This window comes from Pseudorasbora parva, chromosome 15 (assembly GCF_024679245.1).
Source record: "Pseudorasbora parva isolate DD20220531a chromosome 15, ASM2467924v1, whole genome shotgun sequence".
NCBI classification, from domain to species: domain Eukaryota; kingdom Metazoa; phylum Chordata; class Actinopteri; order Cypriniformes; family Gobionidae; genus Pseudorasbora; species Pseudorasbora parva.
Genome location: NC_090186.1, coordinates 9,075,811 through 9,091,601, shown reverse-complemented (window position 1 = coordinate 9,091,601; position 15,791 = coordinate 9,075,811). Strand labels below are relative to the sequence as shown.

General features: G+C 38.2%; 1 protein-coding gene across 1 annotated transcript in view; it reads left to right on the top strand.

Moving 5' to 3' along the window:
* Positions 1-209: 209 nt before the first annotated feature.
* rtn1b (reticulon 1b) overlaps positions 210-15,791 on the top strand; it is a 48,225-nt gene continuing 32,643 nt past the window's right edge. The window contains exon 1 of the mRNA XM_067417016.1: positions 210-847. Coding sequence (XP_067273117.1) covers positions 625-847 — 223 coding nt within the window. The 5' untranslated portion in view covers positions 210-624. The remainder of the gene's footprint in view (positions 848-15,791) is intronic.

Here is a 15,791-nt window from a genome sequence, read left to right as displayed (position 1 = left end):
CCAGCCATTGACCACCATATCTGGAACAACTTCAGGGTGAGTAAATGATGACTGAAGAATTATCATTTTTTGGGTGAACTAACACTTTAAAATGACCAAACTATATTATACCCCTCATGCAGAATACCTCTGAAACCACTAGATGACAGTATTTCCTTAAAAAATTAACAAGACCCATGACTACGCAATAACAGTCGAATGTAACTTTTAGGACACAACGGCAACACTCAGGTCCACCACTTACAGCAAATGTAGTCATTGTTGCGTTCCTTCAAAATATGTTTTACTTGACATAATTTGAAATTGAATCTTTGAATCAAAATATTCTATCAATTCCCCATCCTAATTGATTACCGAGGGTCGAAAGCCTTATTTTATGCTCATTTCCAGCTCTGCGTGTTTAAATACTGCGTGCCACACTATGAGCGCGAGGCACGGTGACGTCAGCGCCGAAACACTCAACTAAACAAGGCATTTTCAGCAGCGCGAGCCTCTATCGGACAGCTCGGCCTGGCCAGATCACTTCTGATTGATCCGAAGAGTTGAACAGTGTTTTTGCCTGCTTCTCTTCCGTCTGTGAGCGCGTCTCTCTGAAAAGCATCGCACACAGACGAGCGCTCAAACATGTCAGAGAAGCCGGAGGCAGGTTCTGAGGGAAGCTGGTGCGAGGGTGATTTTGAGGAGATTGATCGCTTTGGGAGTACCACTACCGCCCGGCGTGATGACTTGGGAGAGGAGAGGCAGATGAGAGCCTGGGAGGACGAGTCAAGTGAAGGGAAACAGTTTTCCAGCCATCCCGAAAGCGAGCGGCAACCGCTCCCTGTTGTCATGGAGACTGCTTCCACAGGTAACGTGATGTCCAGCTACACAGTCATTTATGCAATGCTTTGAACAACCGTAGCGCTTAACTTCTCTCTCGAGCGGGGCCTTGTTATCAGGTAAAAATACCTTAGTTTACTGGTTTGCTTTGTATGGGCTTGAAGTATGTTTTACAAAGAAAGAAAATCTGGAGAAAATAGTGTTCTTATGGCATGTACAGCCCTCACCTCTGAGATCATTTCAAATTTATGCAGATTAGATTAACAAACATATATATATATATATATATATATATATATATATATATATATATATATATATATATATATATATATATATATATATATATATATATAGTGTGTGTATACACAGACAATCTAACAATTGGCTCTTTTCTAACCAGGTAGTCTATAAAAAATGCTTAATAAACGAAACATCACGGACAATAATAAAATTATGTGTAGGTCCATCTTTAACAAGTTGTTGAACAACCAGTCAGTAATTTATTTAATTCTCACAAGCCTTCTGTTATATAAGTGTTTTTAATTCTAAAAAGAACAAGTGTTTTGACAATAAGTAAATGGTTATACTTATTGGTAGATATATGTTTTATTCATGACAAGACTGCTTAATCCAACAGTTCTGTGTATCACCGCACAGCACCCTTAGCAACCACTCTTAGTTTGCTCTCACAGATATTGTTAATTGAAGCTCACTGTATTTATTATGGAGAGTGTCAGAGAGATCGAGTGAGCGAGTATTACTGGCATTTAGATATAGCATTTTCCTTCAGGTTAGTCATATGTTCATAATAAACAATTATTTTGAATTTCCACTATGAGCATTTTTCAGTTCTTGTTCAGTTCCTCCAGTCCATGTTCACAATGAGTTTCAGTCCTTTCAATATTAAAAACTTCGCTAAGGACTGGCTCACTCATAAAGACAGTCTTTGCTGCCCTCGAAGCGTAATAATGCAACTTCTGTTGTTGTTCAGGGTCAGGGACTATTTTTTTTCAGCGGAAGGAAGGCATTTAGTGATTTTACTTAATGGTTGCATTGATACATATTATTTTGGATATTTGTAATGGGCACCTTGTTCACGTTATGCCTACTTCGGCTATGACTTATGCTGCATTCCAGCCAGGATGTTGAGCCCGTAAGTTAGCGTTCCAGACTGCCTGATCACAATGAATTGCGGTAGATGTAAACAAAGCATGGTGGACCGTACAATGCTCATTTACAATAAGTTATATCGCCCAAGATGCTTACTCCTTGCTTACTTGAGGGAATTGGAGGAGAAATAAGGCAAGAGAATTTGTTACACCTCTTATTTTACATTATTTGTTTATCCGTAGGGGCTGCCATTGTGGTTTCGCGGGCTATGTGACATCAGAGATCGTAACTTGGAGGACATAGATCCTAGTACGAGTTCACGGGTGGGAAGTCACAAGTTTGACTGCCATTACAGTGCACTTTCACGGGTTGAAAGCTGGAAAAACACGGGTTACAGGTTGCCTGGAACGTAACATTTTTCACAATACAGCACAGCCTCTTGTACCTTATATACTATTTTCATGATGATAGGTTTGGAGCGTAGTAAAGCAAGCAACCATATAATACTTAATGAACGTAATGCTGGTATTAAATCTCTTCGAGGATGTGCTACTTTTTGCACATTTCGTGCTGCCATACTGCTTCTGAGAGCTTCTTTTGTGCCTCACAAAGCAAATATGTTTTAACTTGGGAAAAAAAGACTTTGTGCACAGGTGGCACTTCCTGAGCATGTAGTAAGAAACATATTTCATCGTCAGAAACATATTTTAGTCTCCACAGACATAATTTTTGTACTGTACATAGTTTATATTTTATCTCCTAAACCATATCTTAAATCTAACCCTTCAGAAAACATTCAGGTTTTTTTACATTCTCAAAAAAAACTAAAGTATGATTTATAAGCTGTTTTCCTCAAGGAGAACCACATTTTGTCCCCACGACATCAAGAATTTATGCATAAAATATACTATTTCGTCCAATACCACAAAACCGAGGCCTGTGATTGGCTCCATAAATCTATACCTGTAATTGTTTTCAAAATTAAGTCATGAATGAGACCTATTTACCCGTGTACCGTGTTTGTGAGGTGTTGTAAACTCCACCTCTTTCCCCTTTTTTCTCCTTTTTTTCTGTTATTATTATTCCATTGTGTCTCAGCTGCTTTGTAGACCAGACAGTAACCTTTACAGGTCTTTTACTGCATAGAGATCAATACTTGACATTGCTATTTGAACGTCTCACAGGCTTGGATCGAAACTCTGTTATATTATATTATGCTATAATTGAGAAAAGAAGGGAAGACAGACCAATTCAGATTTTTATCTCACTGAGATAAAATAGATTGTAGCTCCATTTCTTTACAACCAGATGAAAATATAAGACATAAGTAATGGTAATATTATGCAGTAGGATAGTTTCCTTTGCTCCCATTTTCAGGTTGCTTAAACCAGATCTTTGTTATGAAACTAAAGATGTTTTCTTTTTCATTTTCTCTGTTTGATCGTAATGCTGTAGACTGGTGAGTGAGAGTGCGATTATGTAAGTCTTTCTTGTGGGTATCACAGAAAGATGGAGAGGTCATCATTAGGTAACTCACAAATAACCTAATTATGAGTTATAATACATTGAGCTAATGTGGAAATTGTATTAGGTGGAAAGGGAAAGAAGAAATTTAATTGTAACATAATTCAGGAGTAATAAAAGGGCTTTAACTGCAGTCTAATAGCTCTTAATTTGGTTAACTAAACAAAAGAACATTTTGAACATTTGTCAGTTGGCAATAAATTCAGTATCCCGTGAGGTTTCTTGTGGCCACCTGAGGAAATAATCCTGTTCTGTGCATGTAAACTTACATGCATGTAAACTTACTATGAACTAAATTACTGATAAATTAACTTAAATTAGTATCTTAAACTATGTGCGTTTATTTATAGATGCATCGTAAGTCAGACAATATGTGTCTGAATCACCAGATTGACATTGACAAGTGGATGAAAATCAGTCCTGTGGTAAAATCCTCTTTTCAGACTGATTCTCTCATTAGCTGAATGACAGGCTTACCCAGTGCTTATTAAACCACAATACTGACTCTTAGGATGTGATGCTTTCCCTTTTGATAACCAGTCATTAGATCACACTTTATTGTTAAAGGGTTAGTTCACCCAAAATTGAAATTTATGTCATTAATGACTCACCCTCAAGTCGTTCCACACCCTTAAAGAACAACTCCGGCGAATTTTTAAGTTTATCTTGATCGTTATATCTTTGTGAGTACAGACTATAGAAATTGCAACACGGAGTTATTACAGTTAATGCCCAGAGCCCCCCCCCTCAGCTAAAACGGCGCTTTGGGGGCATAACGTAAAGGGTGTCTTTGTGCCTCTTAACAGACACAAAATGCAATTAAAATGTCTGTCCAACATGAACAGGGCCCTTACATGACAACGAGATGTGTTTTGCCACTTAGTCATTGTTTAAATTCACCTGTTTTAGGCGGCTAGCTGTATCTCGCGCTCAAGTCCTGTGGGAACGCCGTGTAGCCGTAAAATTGAGTATCAAATTGAGCTCTCTTTTACATTGTCTTATGCTTAAAATGTTCTGAACATCTTTCACACTGAAAGACGTACCTTTATCTGCCATGTTAAACACTGAATAAATGAATGACAGGCTTTGTTGCTAACCCACTGGAATGATGGTCGAATACTCATTAAACTGATGTTTCCATTTGCGTTTTATTCGTGACACTCATGTAGACACCGTAAGAGCTACAGCAAACAAACAAAACAAACACTGTATGACTCCCACACAATAACCAACATCACAATAAAACAATACAATTACTTACTAAAAGACATTAAAACTTGTTTACCTTATAACCCTCGAGTGGGATGCACAAAGAACACAGTAGAAAGAGAGACACCCGTCATGAATCGTAGGCTGCGTCCTTCACGAGAGCGTGCGCACATACACAAAGCGGAAAGAGGGCGCGTTTTATACAACCATCGGCGCATGTTAAGGCTGTGTCAAAATAAAAGTCCTTCAAAAAATAACTTGATTCGAACCCTTAAAGATTCTCTTTAACAAATTAGCTGTCATTTACACTCCCACCAAATCAAGAGTTCCAGAAACAAATGATTTCAAAAATACAAAGACACGTCTAACAACACAACTATTAAAAGAAAAAAACAAAACAAAAGACAAAACAAAACTTCAACAAGCCTCCAGCAGTAAAACCAACTTCTGAATTGGACGTTCAATAATAGAAGGCTTACCAGGACATTTTCCCTGGTTTCCAAGGTGTTTATCACCAAGATGAACCCTAACTCTCCTCACAAGTCCATCTGAATCTATAGTTGTTCCTACGATCCTACCCAACGACCACTTGTGCCTAGGTAGATCATTGTCCTTGACTATTATAGGTTCAAGGCTATTTGGATCGCTTAAATTGTCAACAGTGAGTGGTCGACTGTTTACAATTGACATTGCTTCATAAAAGAATGCTCTTAGAGATGAATCATCAATCCTTTCAGAAGCAATCAAGAGTGTAGACTGGAGAATACTTCTTACAGTCCTAATCTGTCGCTCCCATACACCTCCTGTATGACTTGCACATGGTGCATTCATGACAAAGTCACACTGATTCTCAGCTAAGAAGTTATTCAGCCTTTCAACATCAAGTTCTTTGAGAGCCTCAGTCAGCTCATTTTTGGCACCTATAAAGTTGCTGCCTTGATCAGATTTAATCTGTCGAATTGCTCCACGTATGGAAATAAAGCAGCGCAAGCCATTGATAAAGGAATCAGTCGACATAGAATCTAGCATCTCAATGTGAATGGCACGGGAAGAGAAGCAAGTGAAGATCAATCCATATCTTTTGTACACCTTCCGTCCTTGTTTAACAAAAAATGGACCAAAACAGTCCATACCACAATAAGTGAACGGTGGTGAAGGATTCACTCTCTCTGAAGGCAAGTCAGCCATCCTTTGCTCTTCCGTTGGACGCCTGCATTTTCTACAGGTAACACAGTTGCGCACTTGAGATGCTACAGTACGATTAATACCTGGGATCCAAAACCCCCTTGAACGGATTTCATTAATGGTAAAGCCTTTACCTTGATGTTTAACCCTTTGATGGCAGTCAGCAATGATCAATTTTGTAATATGGTGGTCTTTGGGGATAACTGCAGGATGTTTGAATAAGCTACACAAGGAATTGCTGAGTCTTCCTCCCACCTTAAGCACACCATTACTATCAAGAAATGGGTTAAGGTTATACAACTCATTATGAGATGACAATGGAATACCTTTACTTAATACTTTTAATTCTTCTTCAAATACATGTTTTTGCAGAAGCTTAATTATAAAGCACTCGGCTTGTTCTCTTTCCTCAACTGTAGAAAGTCTACTTGATTTGTCCTTATGAATTCGCCGTTGAATGCGTGCGATTGCTCGAACTACACGGGACCAAGATGAGAACTTTGACAGGCGATTTACAATAGTTTCATGTTCTACTGCCTTTGTGTTAAGGGTTTGAGAGCTTCTAACTTCCGAGTCACCTGGTAGTAGTTCTGGAATCTCATTTGAAGGGACAACCATTTCATTATTCCATAAAAACTTTGGTCCTGTGAACCAGTCAGATGAAATCATTTCATCCACAGTAAGACCTCTTGACACATGATCTGCAGGATTGTCAGTTGTTGGAACATGCCTCCATTGCTGTGGAACTGTGCTCAAATGAATCCTTTGAACTCGGTTAGCAACGAACGTATGAAATCGTCTGGCCTCATTATTGATGTATCCAAGAACAACCTTGGAATCGGTCCAGAAGAACTCTGTGATGTCAGTATATCGAAGTTCTTCTTTTAGGATTTTACTGACACTCACTGAAACCACTGCAGCAGTCAACTCCAACCTTGGAATAGTTGTAATCTTTAAAGGAGATACACGAGACTTTCCCATGGCAAGAGCAACATGAACATCTTCCCTTTCATTCTTCAATCTCAGATATGAGCACTGTCCATATCCACTAGTACTAGCATCTGAGAAGTGATGCAACTCTACCTTCTTTACCTGTCCAAACCCAGGAGGAGCATATGTGCGGGAAATATTCACTTTCTTCAGGTTACTCAAATCTCTTTTCCAGCACTCCCACCTTGGCTGCAACACATTGCTCAATGTGTCATCCCAACCTGAACCCTGTCTACAGACTTCTTGAAGTATTTTCCTTCCAAGAAGGGTGAAAGGAGCCAAGAACCCTAATGGGTCATACAATGATGCAATCGTAGATAGGATTCCACGTCGAGTTACTGGCTGTTCCTTGAGGCTAATCTCAAACTTGAAACAATCAAGTTCCATGTTCCACTGAATCCCCAATGTTCGCTCTGTCAAGGGATCAAACGAAAGATCAGGTTCCTTTACATTAGTTGCTAGTTCTGAGGAGGGAATACTTTCCAGGACAGCTTTATCATTGGACACAAATTTGTGAAGTCTAAGGCCACCAATGGCACAAAGTTCTCTGGCCTCTTGAGCAAGCTGAATTGCATCCTCTGTTGTTTGTACACTTGTAACACCATCATCTACATAGAAGTCATTCATTACAAACTGGAATCCTAAAGGATACTGATCCTTGTTGCCTTCAGCCAAGTGCTTCAATCCATAGTTCACACATCCCGGCGATGAAGATGCTCCAAAAAGATGAACTGTCATTCTATACTCACAGGGTTGCTCGTTCAAGTCTCCATTCTTCCACCACAAGAAACGCAGAAAGTCTCTGTCTGCTTCACACACATGAAACTGATGAAACATTTTCTCCACATCACATATCAAAACCACAGGGTGCTGACGAAATCTGAGAAGAATTCCAGTCAAACTGTTCATCAGGTCCGGTCCTTGAAGGAGATGATCATTTAAACTGGTTCCATGATATCTGGCAGAACAGTCAAAAACAACTCTCAACTTATCCGGCTTCTTTGGGTGGTAAACACCGTGATGAGGAACGTACCACTCTCCGCCTTTTCTGCCTCCATCTTTAACTTCCTCGGCCTCTCCTCTTTCAATAACCTCTTCCATAAATTTCACATAATGCTCTTTGTACCGTTGATCTTTTAACAATTTTCTCTTCAGATGGTTAAGTCTCACAAGAGCAAATTGTTTGTTATCTGGCATATTAGGTCTTTTTTTAAAGGGTAGAGGCATTTCATAGTGTCCAGAGCTGTTTCTCCTTATACGATCACTTAACTTATTTAGAAAAGTAATATCATCTTGAGAAAGAGTTGAGTCGTCATTGTTAACATCTTTAAAATCAGATTCTAAAATGCGTATGGCATCTGCTGGAGTCAAAGGAGGAATTTCTTTTACAGAAAGTCTGTGACATAGACCGGTAGCGCCAAAAGAGTCAAGTCTGGGTAATGAAGGTCCAACAATGCTCCAACCTAGATCAGTTCTGACAGCATAGGGTTCATAATTTTCTCCTAAAATCACTTGTCTTGGTGCTAATGCTCTAACGCAATTGTAGCCAATCAAAAGACCGGCTTCGCAATCCTTCAAAGAGGGTATCTCATCAGTAATTGCTGAAAGATGATTCCAAAGTTTAGCTGTTTCGCATGTAGGTATATGTGCATGATTGACTGGAATACAATCTTTAGTATAGGCAGGAGGGAGTTCGATATAAGTGGCAGAACTATAACCTCTTACACGGAGTCCTGAAATCCTTTCACTCTTTACAATGGTATCCTTTCCAGTCATCGTGGTCAGTTTTAACTTAACAGGAAATTTATCTGCCTGCAAGACGTCGCTCACTCCTTGGTCGATAAAGGTTGTATCACTCTGTGAATCAAGCAAGGCATAAACTAATTTTTCTGTACTCACATTGTTGCTGGATAACCATACCGGCACAATCATCGATGTATAAGATGATCCCCTTCCGGCCACACTCAATGACAGAGCAGCTGTTGACTCATCTTCTGACCCAGAAACAGAAGTTGTTACAGGAACCAACCGTTCTCTCCTGGGGTAATCATCATCATGAAGGCAAGTAGGATGTTTCCCTTTACAGGTGTGACAGGAAAGACGATGGCGACAGTCTCTTGCACAATGGCCGGTTTTTAAACATCCATAACAGAGATTATTTTCCTTTACAAATGCCCGTCGCTCTGCTAATGTCTTAGTCATCAGTATGAAGCAATCTCCAAGCTGATGTTTAGTATCTTGGCAAAATGCACAGGGAGGTTTGGGATTTTTCATTGCGATTTTTGGCCCATCAAAACCCAAGACAGTCTGAGTGTTGAGAACATTACCCTTACTCTTTGTTTCTCTGAAATTTCGTTTTTCAGCACATGTTGAACTGAGAGCATAAGTAGAAGTGACTGGATTACAGACGATCTCTGCCTCAAATGAAACAAATGCTGCGAAGGCCTTAAAGTCTGGAAACTCCTTATTGTCTCTCAAGGTTTGCGTAACCTGCCGATTCCAGCGTGAAGCAGCCCACTCGGGTAGCTTTTGAACTAACTTTTGGTTTTCCTCACAGTCGTTTAATATCTGTAGACCTACAACATGAGGCATAGCGTCTTGACAGGCATTAAGAAAATCTGAAAATTCTCTTAGTCCAACAGCATCCTTTGATTGAACCTTTTGCCAGTTTGCAAGTTTCTGACGAAAGGCACGTTGGATCACAAATGGTTGACCGTACCTTTGATCTAATTTACTCCAGGCGTCCTTATAGGCTTCGTTGTCACTCCTGTAGAAGGTCCCATCCAAGGTTTTACGCGCCGAACCACCCACATACCTTTTAAGATAATAAAGTTTATCAGCAGCAGATATATTCTTTCGATCTATCAATGACATGAAGGAAGTCTTCCACTCAACATAATGAATGGAATCACCATCAAATAAAGAGGGCTCTGGAGCTGGTAATCTATTCAAGTTCACGCTATCTTGCAGGGCTTGAACAAGAGATGGCAACTCATTTTGAGATGTATGATTAGCAGGTTGGCTAGAAAGGCTTGAAGGCAGACAACATTGTTCTCGATTAACACCGTATGTTAGAGGATCTTCGACTTCTTGCACTGCTATTCGATTGTAGGCCTCAAACCTTGCCCGTGCTACCTTTAAATCCTTCTCTGCATGTAACTGCTCTAGATCACGTTTTTGAGCATCTAGATCTCTCTCTTGCCTTTCTTGCAATTCCTGAATTGTCTTTTTCTGTTTATTTTCTTCTATTAGCATTTTATACTCCACTTCCTTTGCTGCCAAATCTGCAGCTGCTTCAGCATGTTTTGAAGCTACACACGAAGATGTAGTATGATGACTTGACTGAGCATTAGACTTGCGGCTAACTCGGGACACAGTAGAGCCATAGATGGAACGAGCATAGCTCGAGTCAAGAAGTTCTTTTAAGCGATCTTTTGCTTGTTCGGCATTAAATTCGTAGATTCCTGATATTCTTTCATAAGCAACCTTTATTATGTCTGCCGTCACTGCATCACAAGCATCAATACGACGTCTTAGTTCAGTAGATGGCGTGACATGATTTCGAACTTCGACATAGAGACGCATAACTTTCTCCTTTTCCTCTTCCAGGGCATCAATAAGAGATGCCATCTGGCTCTCGGTGATATCAGACTTGAGTTGCTCTCTAGCCTTACGTGCTAATGTTTTCCATTGTTCATACATAGAGATAAGCTTTCTTTCCTTCTTCTGAAATTCATCTCTTTGAAATGCAAGCATTTTTTCAGTGGGATTTCGTGACCGAACAGACCGTCGAGGACCTTGATGTGCTCCTAAATCTTCTTGAAGTTTACCTTTAAGTTCACTCAAACTTTGTTCTTTAGCTTCAATTACCTCTATTATTTGTTGTCTTTCTAAACCGTCTGATGTTTGATACTCATTACTAAGGGTTTCAATATCATGTTGGAGAATACTAATCTGCCTTTCACATTCAACATTTTCAACAGAATAATTTAACTCGGTCATTTTAAAATTACTAGATCAACACACTATAAGATATATTCAACACAGTTAAAATGTAATTGTGAATTCCCAAAACAGTATTATCACATATAACATCAAACATTAGCAATGACAATGGTTTTACAAATAACCCTTTGCAACTCCAAACGTCTAATTTAAAAATTATATAAATATTCCTTCTTCAAACACAACAAACGATTTCAGTCTTTCGAAATCCTTGAAACATTTTAAACTTGAAGACAAAGTCTCTGGTTGGTTAAATGTTTCACCTTAATGTCCTTCTGCTGTTGTAGAAGTGTTGAGGGAAAAATATCACCTTAAAAGGAGCAGCCTTTCACAGTCTGTAAGTTAGTTGTCCATAATCGAATCACATTTGACCATCAGAAATCGACCTGCTGCCCGTAAGCGTTCACCCAAAGACTCGTCGGCATGAACACCAGTCGTTAATGCTGCAGACTCCGATGAATGGCCAAGCTCTTACTGTTGCTAACCCACTGGAATGATGGTCGAATACTCATTAAACTGATGTTTCCATTTGCGTTTTATTCGTGACACTCATGTAGACACCGTAAGAGCTACAGCAAACAAACAAAACAAACACTGTATGACTCCCACACAATAACCAACATCACAATAAAACAATACAATTACTTACTAAAAGACATTAAAACTTGTTTACCTTATAACCCTCGAGTGAGATGCACAAAGAACACAGTAGAAAGAGAGACACCCGTCATGAATCGTAGGCTGCGTCCTTCACGAGAGCGTGCGCACATACACAAAGCGGAAAGAGGGCGCGTTTTATACAACCATCGGCGCATGTTAAGGCTGTGTCAAAATAAAAGTCCTTCAAAAAATAACTTGATTCGAACCCTTAAAGATTCTCTTTAACAAATTAGCTGTCATTTACAGGCTTCCTGTTGTAGTATCACGCAAAGTAAATAAGAGGAGGACATCTAGTGGAGAATACTAGTAATACGATTTCTGTTAATTAGTTATTGGGCGCCATATTGTTTGTGTTATTTAAAGGTTGAGGTAGTAATATGCAGCAGCACACAAACACAAAGTAGCACACAAACAATTTAAAAAATAAAAGGATTCCTCTCTGGAGAAGCGGTCAGTCTTTCCGCTAGCAAATTCCACCATGTAAACGGTGAATCCGCCATGATGAAAACACAACTGGCTTTTAAAGGGAATGGGAGATGAGACTATGATTGTTTTTGTTTGTTTCCCTTTTAGACCATGCACTTGGCACGCCAACCGTTTGCACCTGCTTTGTGCACTTTAGACCATACGCTCAGATCGTTAAGATAGGGTCCATAATGTTCAATGTTTGTGGAAATAAATACGGAAAAAGATCAATTTGTGGGTTTTGTGAATCAATATCTAATCGTTATTTAGATATTGACCACATTTAAAAAATAATTTAATTTATATTTTATTTTTTTATCCTCCCAGCCCTATTGGTAATTTTGACAAACTGATGCAAAAGGAGCAGTGGTTATGCTCACAACTCTCTCAGAAAATAGTTTGACTTACTTTTCAGTGGACTTGAAAATGTGTTATTTTTCAAACCACTGTTGATAGTCGGGGTTACTTTGTTTTGTATTAAATCTTATGTAATATACTACATTGTTCCTTGAATATTAAGTTAGTCCACAGACATTACCATGCTTTATCCTTGTTTACATGTACACATTTTTACTCTAATCCCATTATTCCTGCAAACGTCAGCAGTTTATTTTCAGGTACAAAAGAAGTACCTCCAATAGCTGCCATCATCACAACCATCTGTATCTGTTCTGATGTAGAAGTTAATCCGGTGCATTTATACACATACACGTAGAGTAATTATGTGAAAATGTCCCTGGAGAGACTTTAAGTTAGCTCTAAATCCCCATCACGTGCCCCAACCAGTCGGTGGCATCCTGATTTAATTGTGGGTAATATCTGTGTTGTTTTGAAACAACCCCTGTCATACTTTCCTCCCAGTCCCCTTTTGTCACTTATGTTTATTAAGGAAATTCTGCAGTGTGGCTATAGTTCCTGTGAAGATATACCTGGTGCTGACCCGAAATAACACTGCAGGAAGGAAGTCCTCACAATGTACTGATCCTTCCAAGCAGTCAGAACTGCACAGCTCAGAGAAAGAGAAATGCACTTCTTGCCAAATGCCAGTCAGGATAGTAGTTCTGTCCACTACAAAAGAAATATCGGTAACACTTTAATATAGGAAACACATATTCACTATTAACTACGACTTTTGCCTCAATAAACTCCTAATTTACTGTTAATAGATAGTACAGTAGTTTTTGTAGCGTTTGGGTAATGGATGTAGAGGTCATGCAGAATAAGGCATTATGTAATATGCATTCTAATGAGCAACTAATTAATAGAGAGATTTGAACCCTAAAATAATCAGTTTGGGACAGAAAGAAGAAATAAGATAACAAATGTATTTTTCTTATCCCATTGGCAGATAATTTAGCTTGTTTTAAGCAAAAACTGACTAGAAATGTCATGTCATTTTACAGAGGTATCTTGATTTATGAATTTTTAGAAATGGGACTGGAAACAAGAAAAATTATTAGACACAACATCAATCACATGCCAATTACTTTTTGACGTGTATTGAATGATATGATGTGGATTTGAAAACAGATAAATAGTAAGGTAATAATAATTTTTTTCTCAACTACCAAGTATTTAGTGAAGTGATTGATGTTGTGTCTAATAAAAGCCTGTTTAATGTGCGAGGGGTGAACCTATTTTTTTGTTTTTGGGTCATTTGTTCTGAAGACGTTTGAAATACTATTTGTGTAGGTCATTATACTTTTTTGCAACTTAATAAATTACTTAACTCAGAGACTGACATGTTTGGCTTTTCAAAAATACATTCAGCTGTCGCAAGTTCATTGGCTTTTGAAATTCAAGTTGTTTTTTACCAAGAAAACTGTGGTTTTGATGCACAAAGTTGATTTTATTGTCTTTAATAACAAATGTATTTTATTTAAACCCATGCAAATGCAAATCCTATTGTAAATAATTGTGAAAAATCACTTTTAGTTGTTCCATTATTAACCAGATTTTGACTGATGCTAACTGAAAGTATGCAGTCTTTTAGCAGCTAGGAGGCCCTTGTGAAAAAGAAGTATACTTAAGCATACTTTTAAAAAGAGTTATAACCTACTGAAATAATATTCTAAGATTATACTTAGGTGCGAACTAAATCTTATATTTAAAGGAAGTGTATGTTAGATTGTGGCCAAAACTGGTACTGCAATCACTTTCCCCTCTCCCCCTCCCCCTGACTCGAGGTTTCCAGATCGGCTGCAGGATCAGCAGGAGCGTTTGCAGCTGTGGTAACTACAGCAGAGCTGGCAACCCGGATGCCCATACACTACTGACTTTGTGATTGGTCGTTAGGTGGAGGGCGGAGCTTGAGGCCAAAACACAACATGTCAACATCAACATCAGTTGAGCGCTGCAAAAACAACTTTTAAATGACAATATCCTGGCCGGACTACTGTTGTCAGTGAAATAAGTATTTAAAATGAACATGATTTCTTAATGTCTAGTGACATATCAGGGCCATTTTATGATTAATTGAAATAAACTTTTTACATACAGTTCCTTTAAATGTGTATTAAATGAAATTAGCTGAACTTTCGTGATTTTTCTTTCAACTTAATAAGGACTATAGTACATCTTTGTATAATAACTTATGTTGTCTTTATAGACAATAGGACTAAAATTGTATTTCCGAAATTACTGTCAAGCATTGATGGTAAACTAAAATATATTTAGAGATGCACCGATGCTAAATTGCTCAGCCGATACCAATAGCCGATTATCCAGAATGAAATGGGCCGATGGAAAAGAAACCTCTCCCAAATAATGCTGCATAATTTACAGAGAACCCTCTCATTTGGTACTCAATAATATTGGTTGCAATTAACAACAGGTATTTTATTAAGCTGCCATTATTTTTTTTAGATATAATAGGCTAATTACCCAAATAAAATGTTTTATGTTTGTATACAACTCAATTGCACATAAACACTTCATAACAAATGTATTCAAGCCTAGGCTATATTATCAGTAAGTTAGCTCCTCTATAGTGTTTCCTTTTTGATAAGAAACTGTGAACATTGAATGACTTTCCTGAGGTGAGTTAGGCTAAATACAATGTTAGGTGACTTATTTTTTAACTTTACAAGCTGTTTTATTGATGTCTTTCCCCTGTTGGAACACTGATTGAGTGATTGCATGAGTCATTATATGGATTTCAGTAATTTGTAGTGTATCTTTCAACATATCTTTTGATTTTCATGCATTTTTTTAAAGATATAACTTGTATTTTAGTTGAAAAGGTGACTCGTGCTGCCACCTGAACTGAGGCGCTACAGCGATCTGTCACGTCACATTAAGGAGCGTCAAAACTGCATTTTTAGTTCGAATTTCGTGATAAAATGGAAAGAATTTGAAAGATGACACTTTGTTTCTTTTCATAACTAACACAGGACAGTGCTATTTGCAATTATTGGATGAAATGTGCGTTACAATTAATGTTTAGTGTAAGGAAAAAAGCAAACCCATACTTGAACTACTGGTGATTCATATGGTCAAATAGCACCTGCTTTTATGCAACCTTTTTAACTGGTAATGCTCTATTGTCGAGTTAACTTGCCCTAAATTCACTATATGTATATATGTATTTCTATATTTTCTATACTTGTAAGATTTGAAGTGCACATTAAGTGCAGTTCTTTTTTACTAAAGTATTTAAGCGCCTCTTGTAAATTAGCATTTGCTATATTAAACAACTGAATACACCTACCCATATGAGTTTTTCCCAAGAGTCCTTTACTACAACAAGATTATGTTTCGTATTATGTTTCCGTGACATATGCCACCATATGTCAGTAGCCCTGCTAAGAGTATTTATTGAC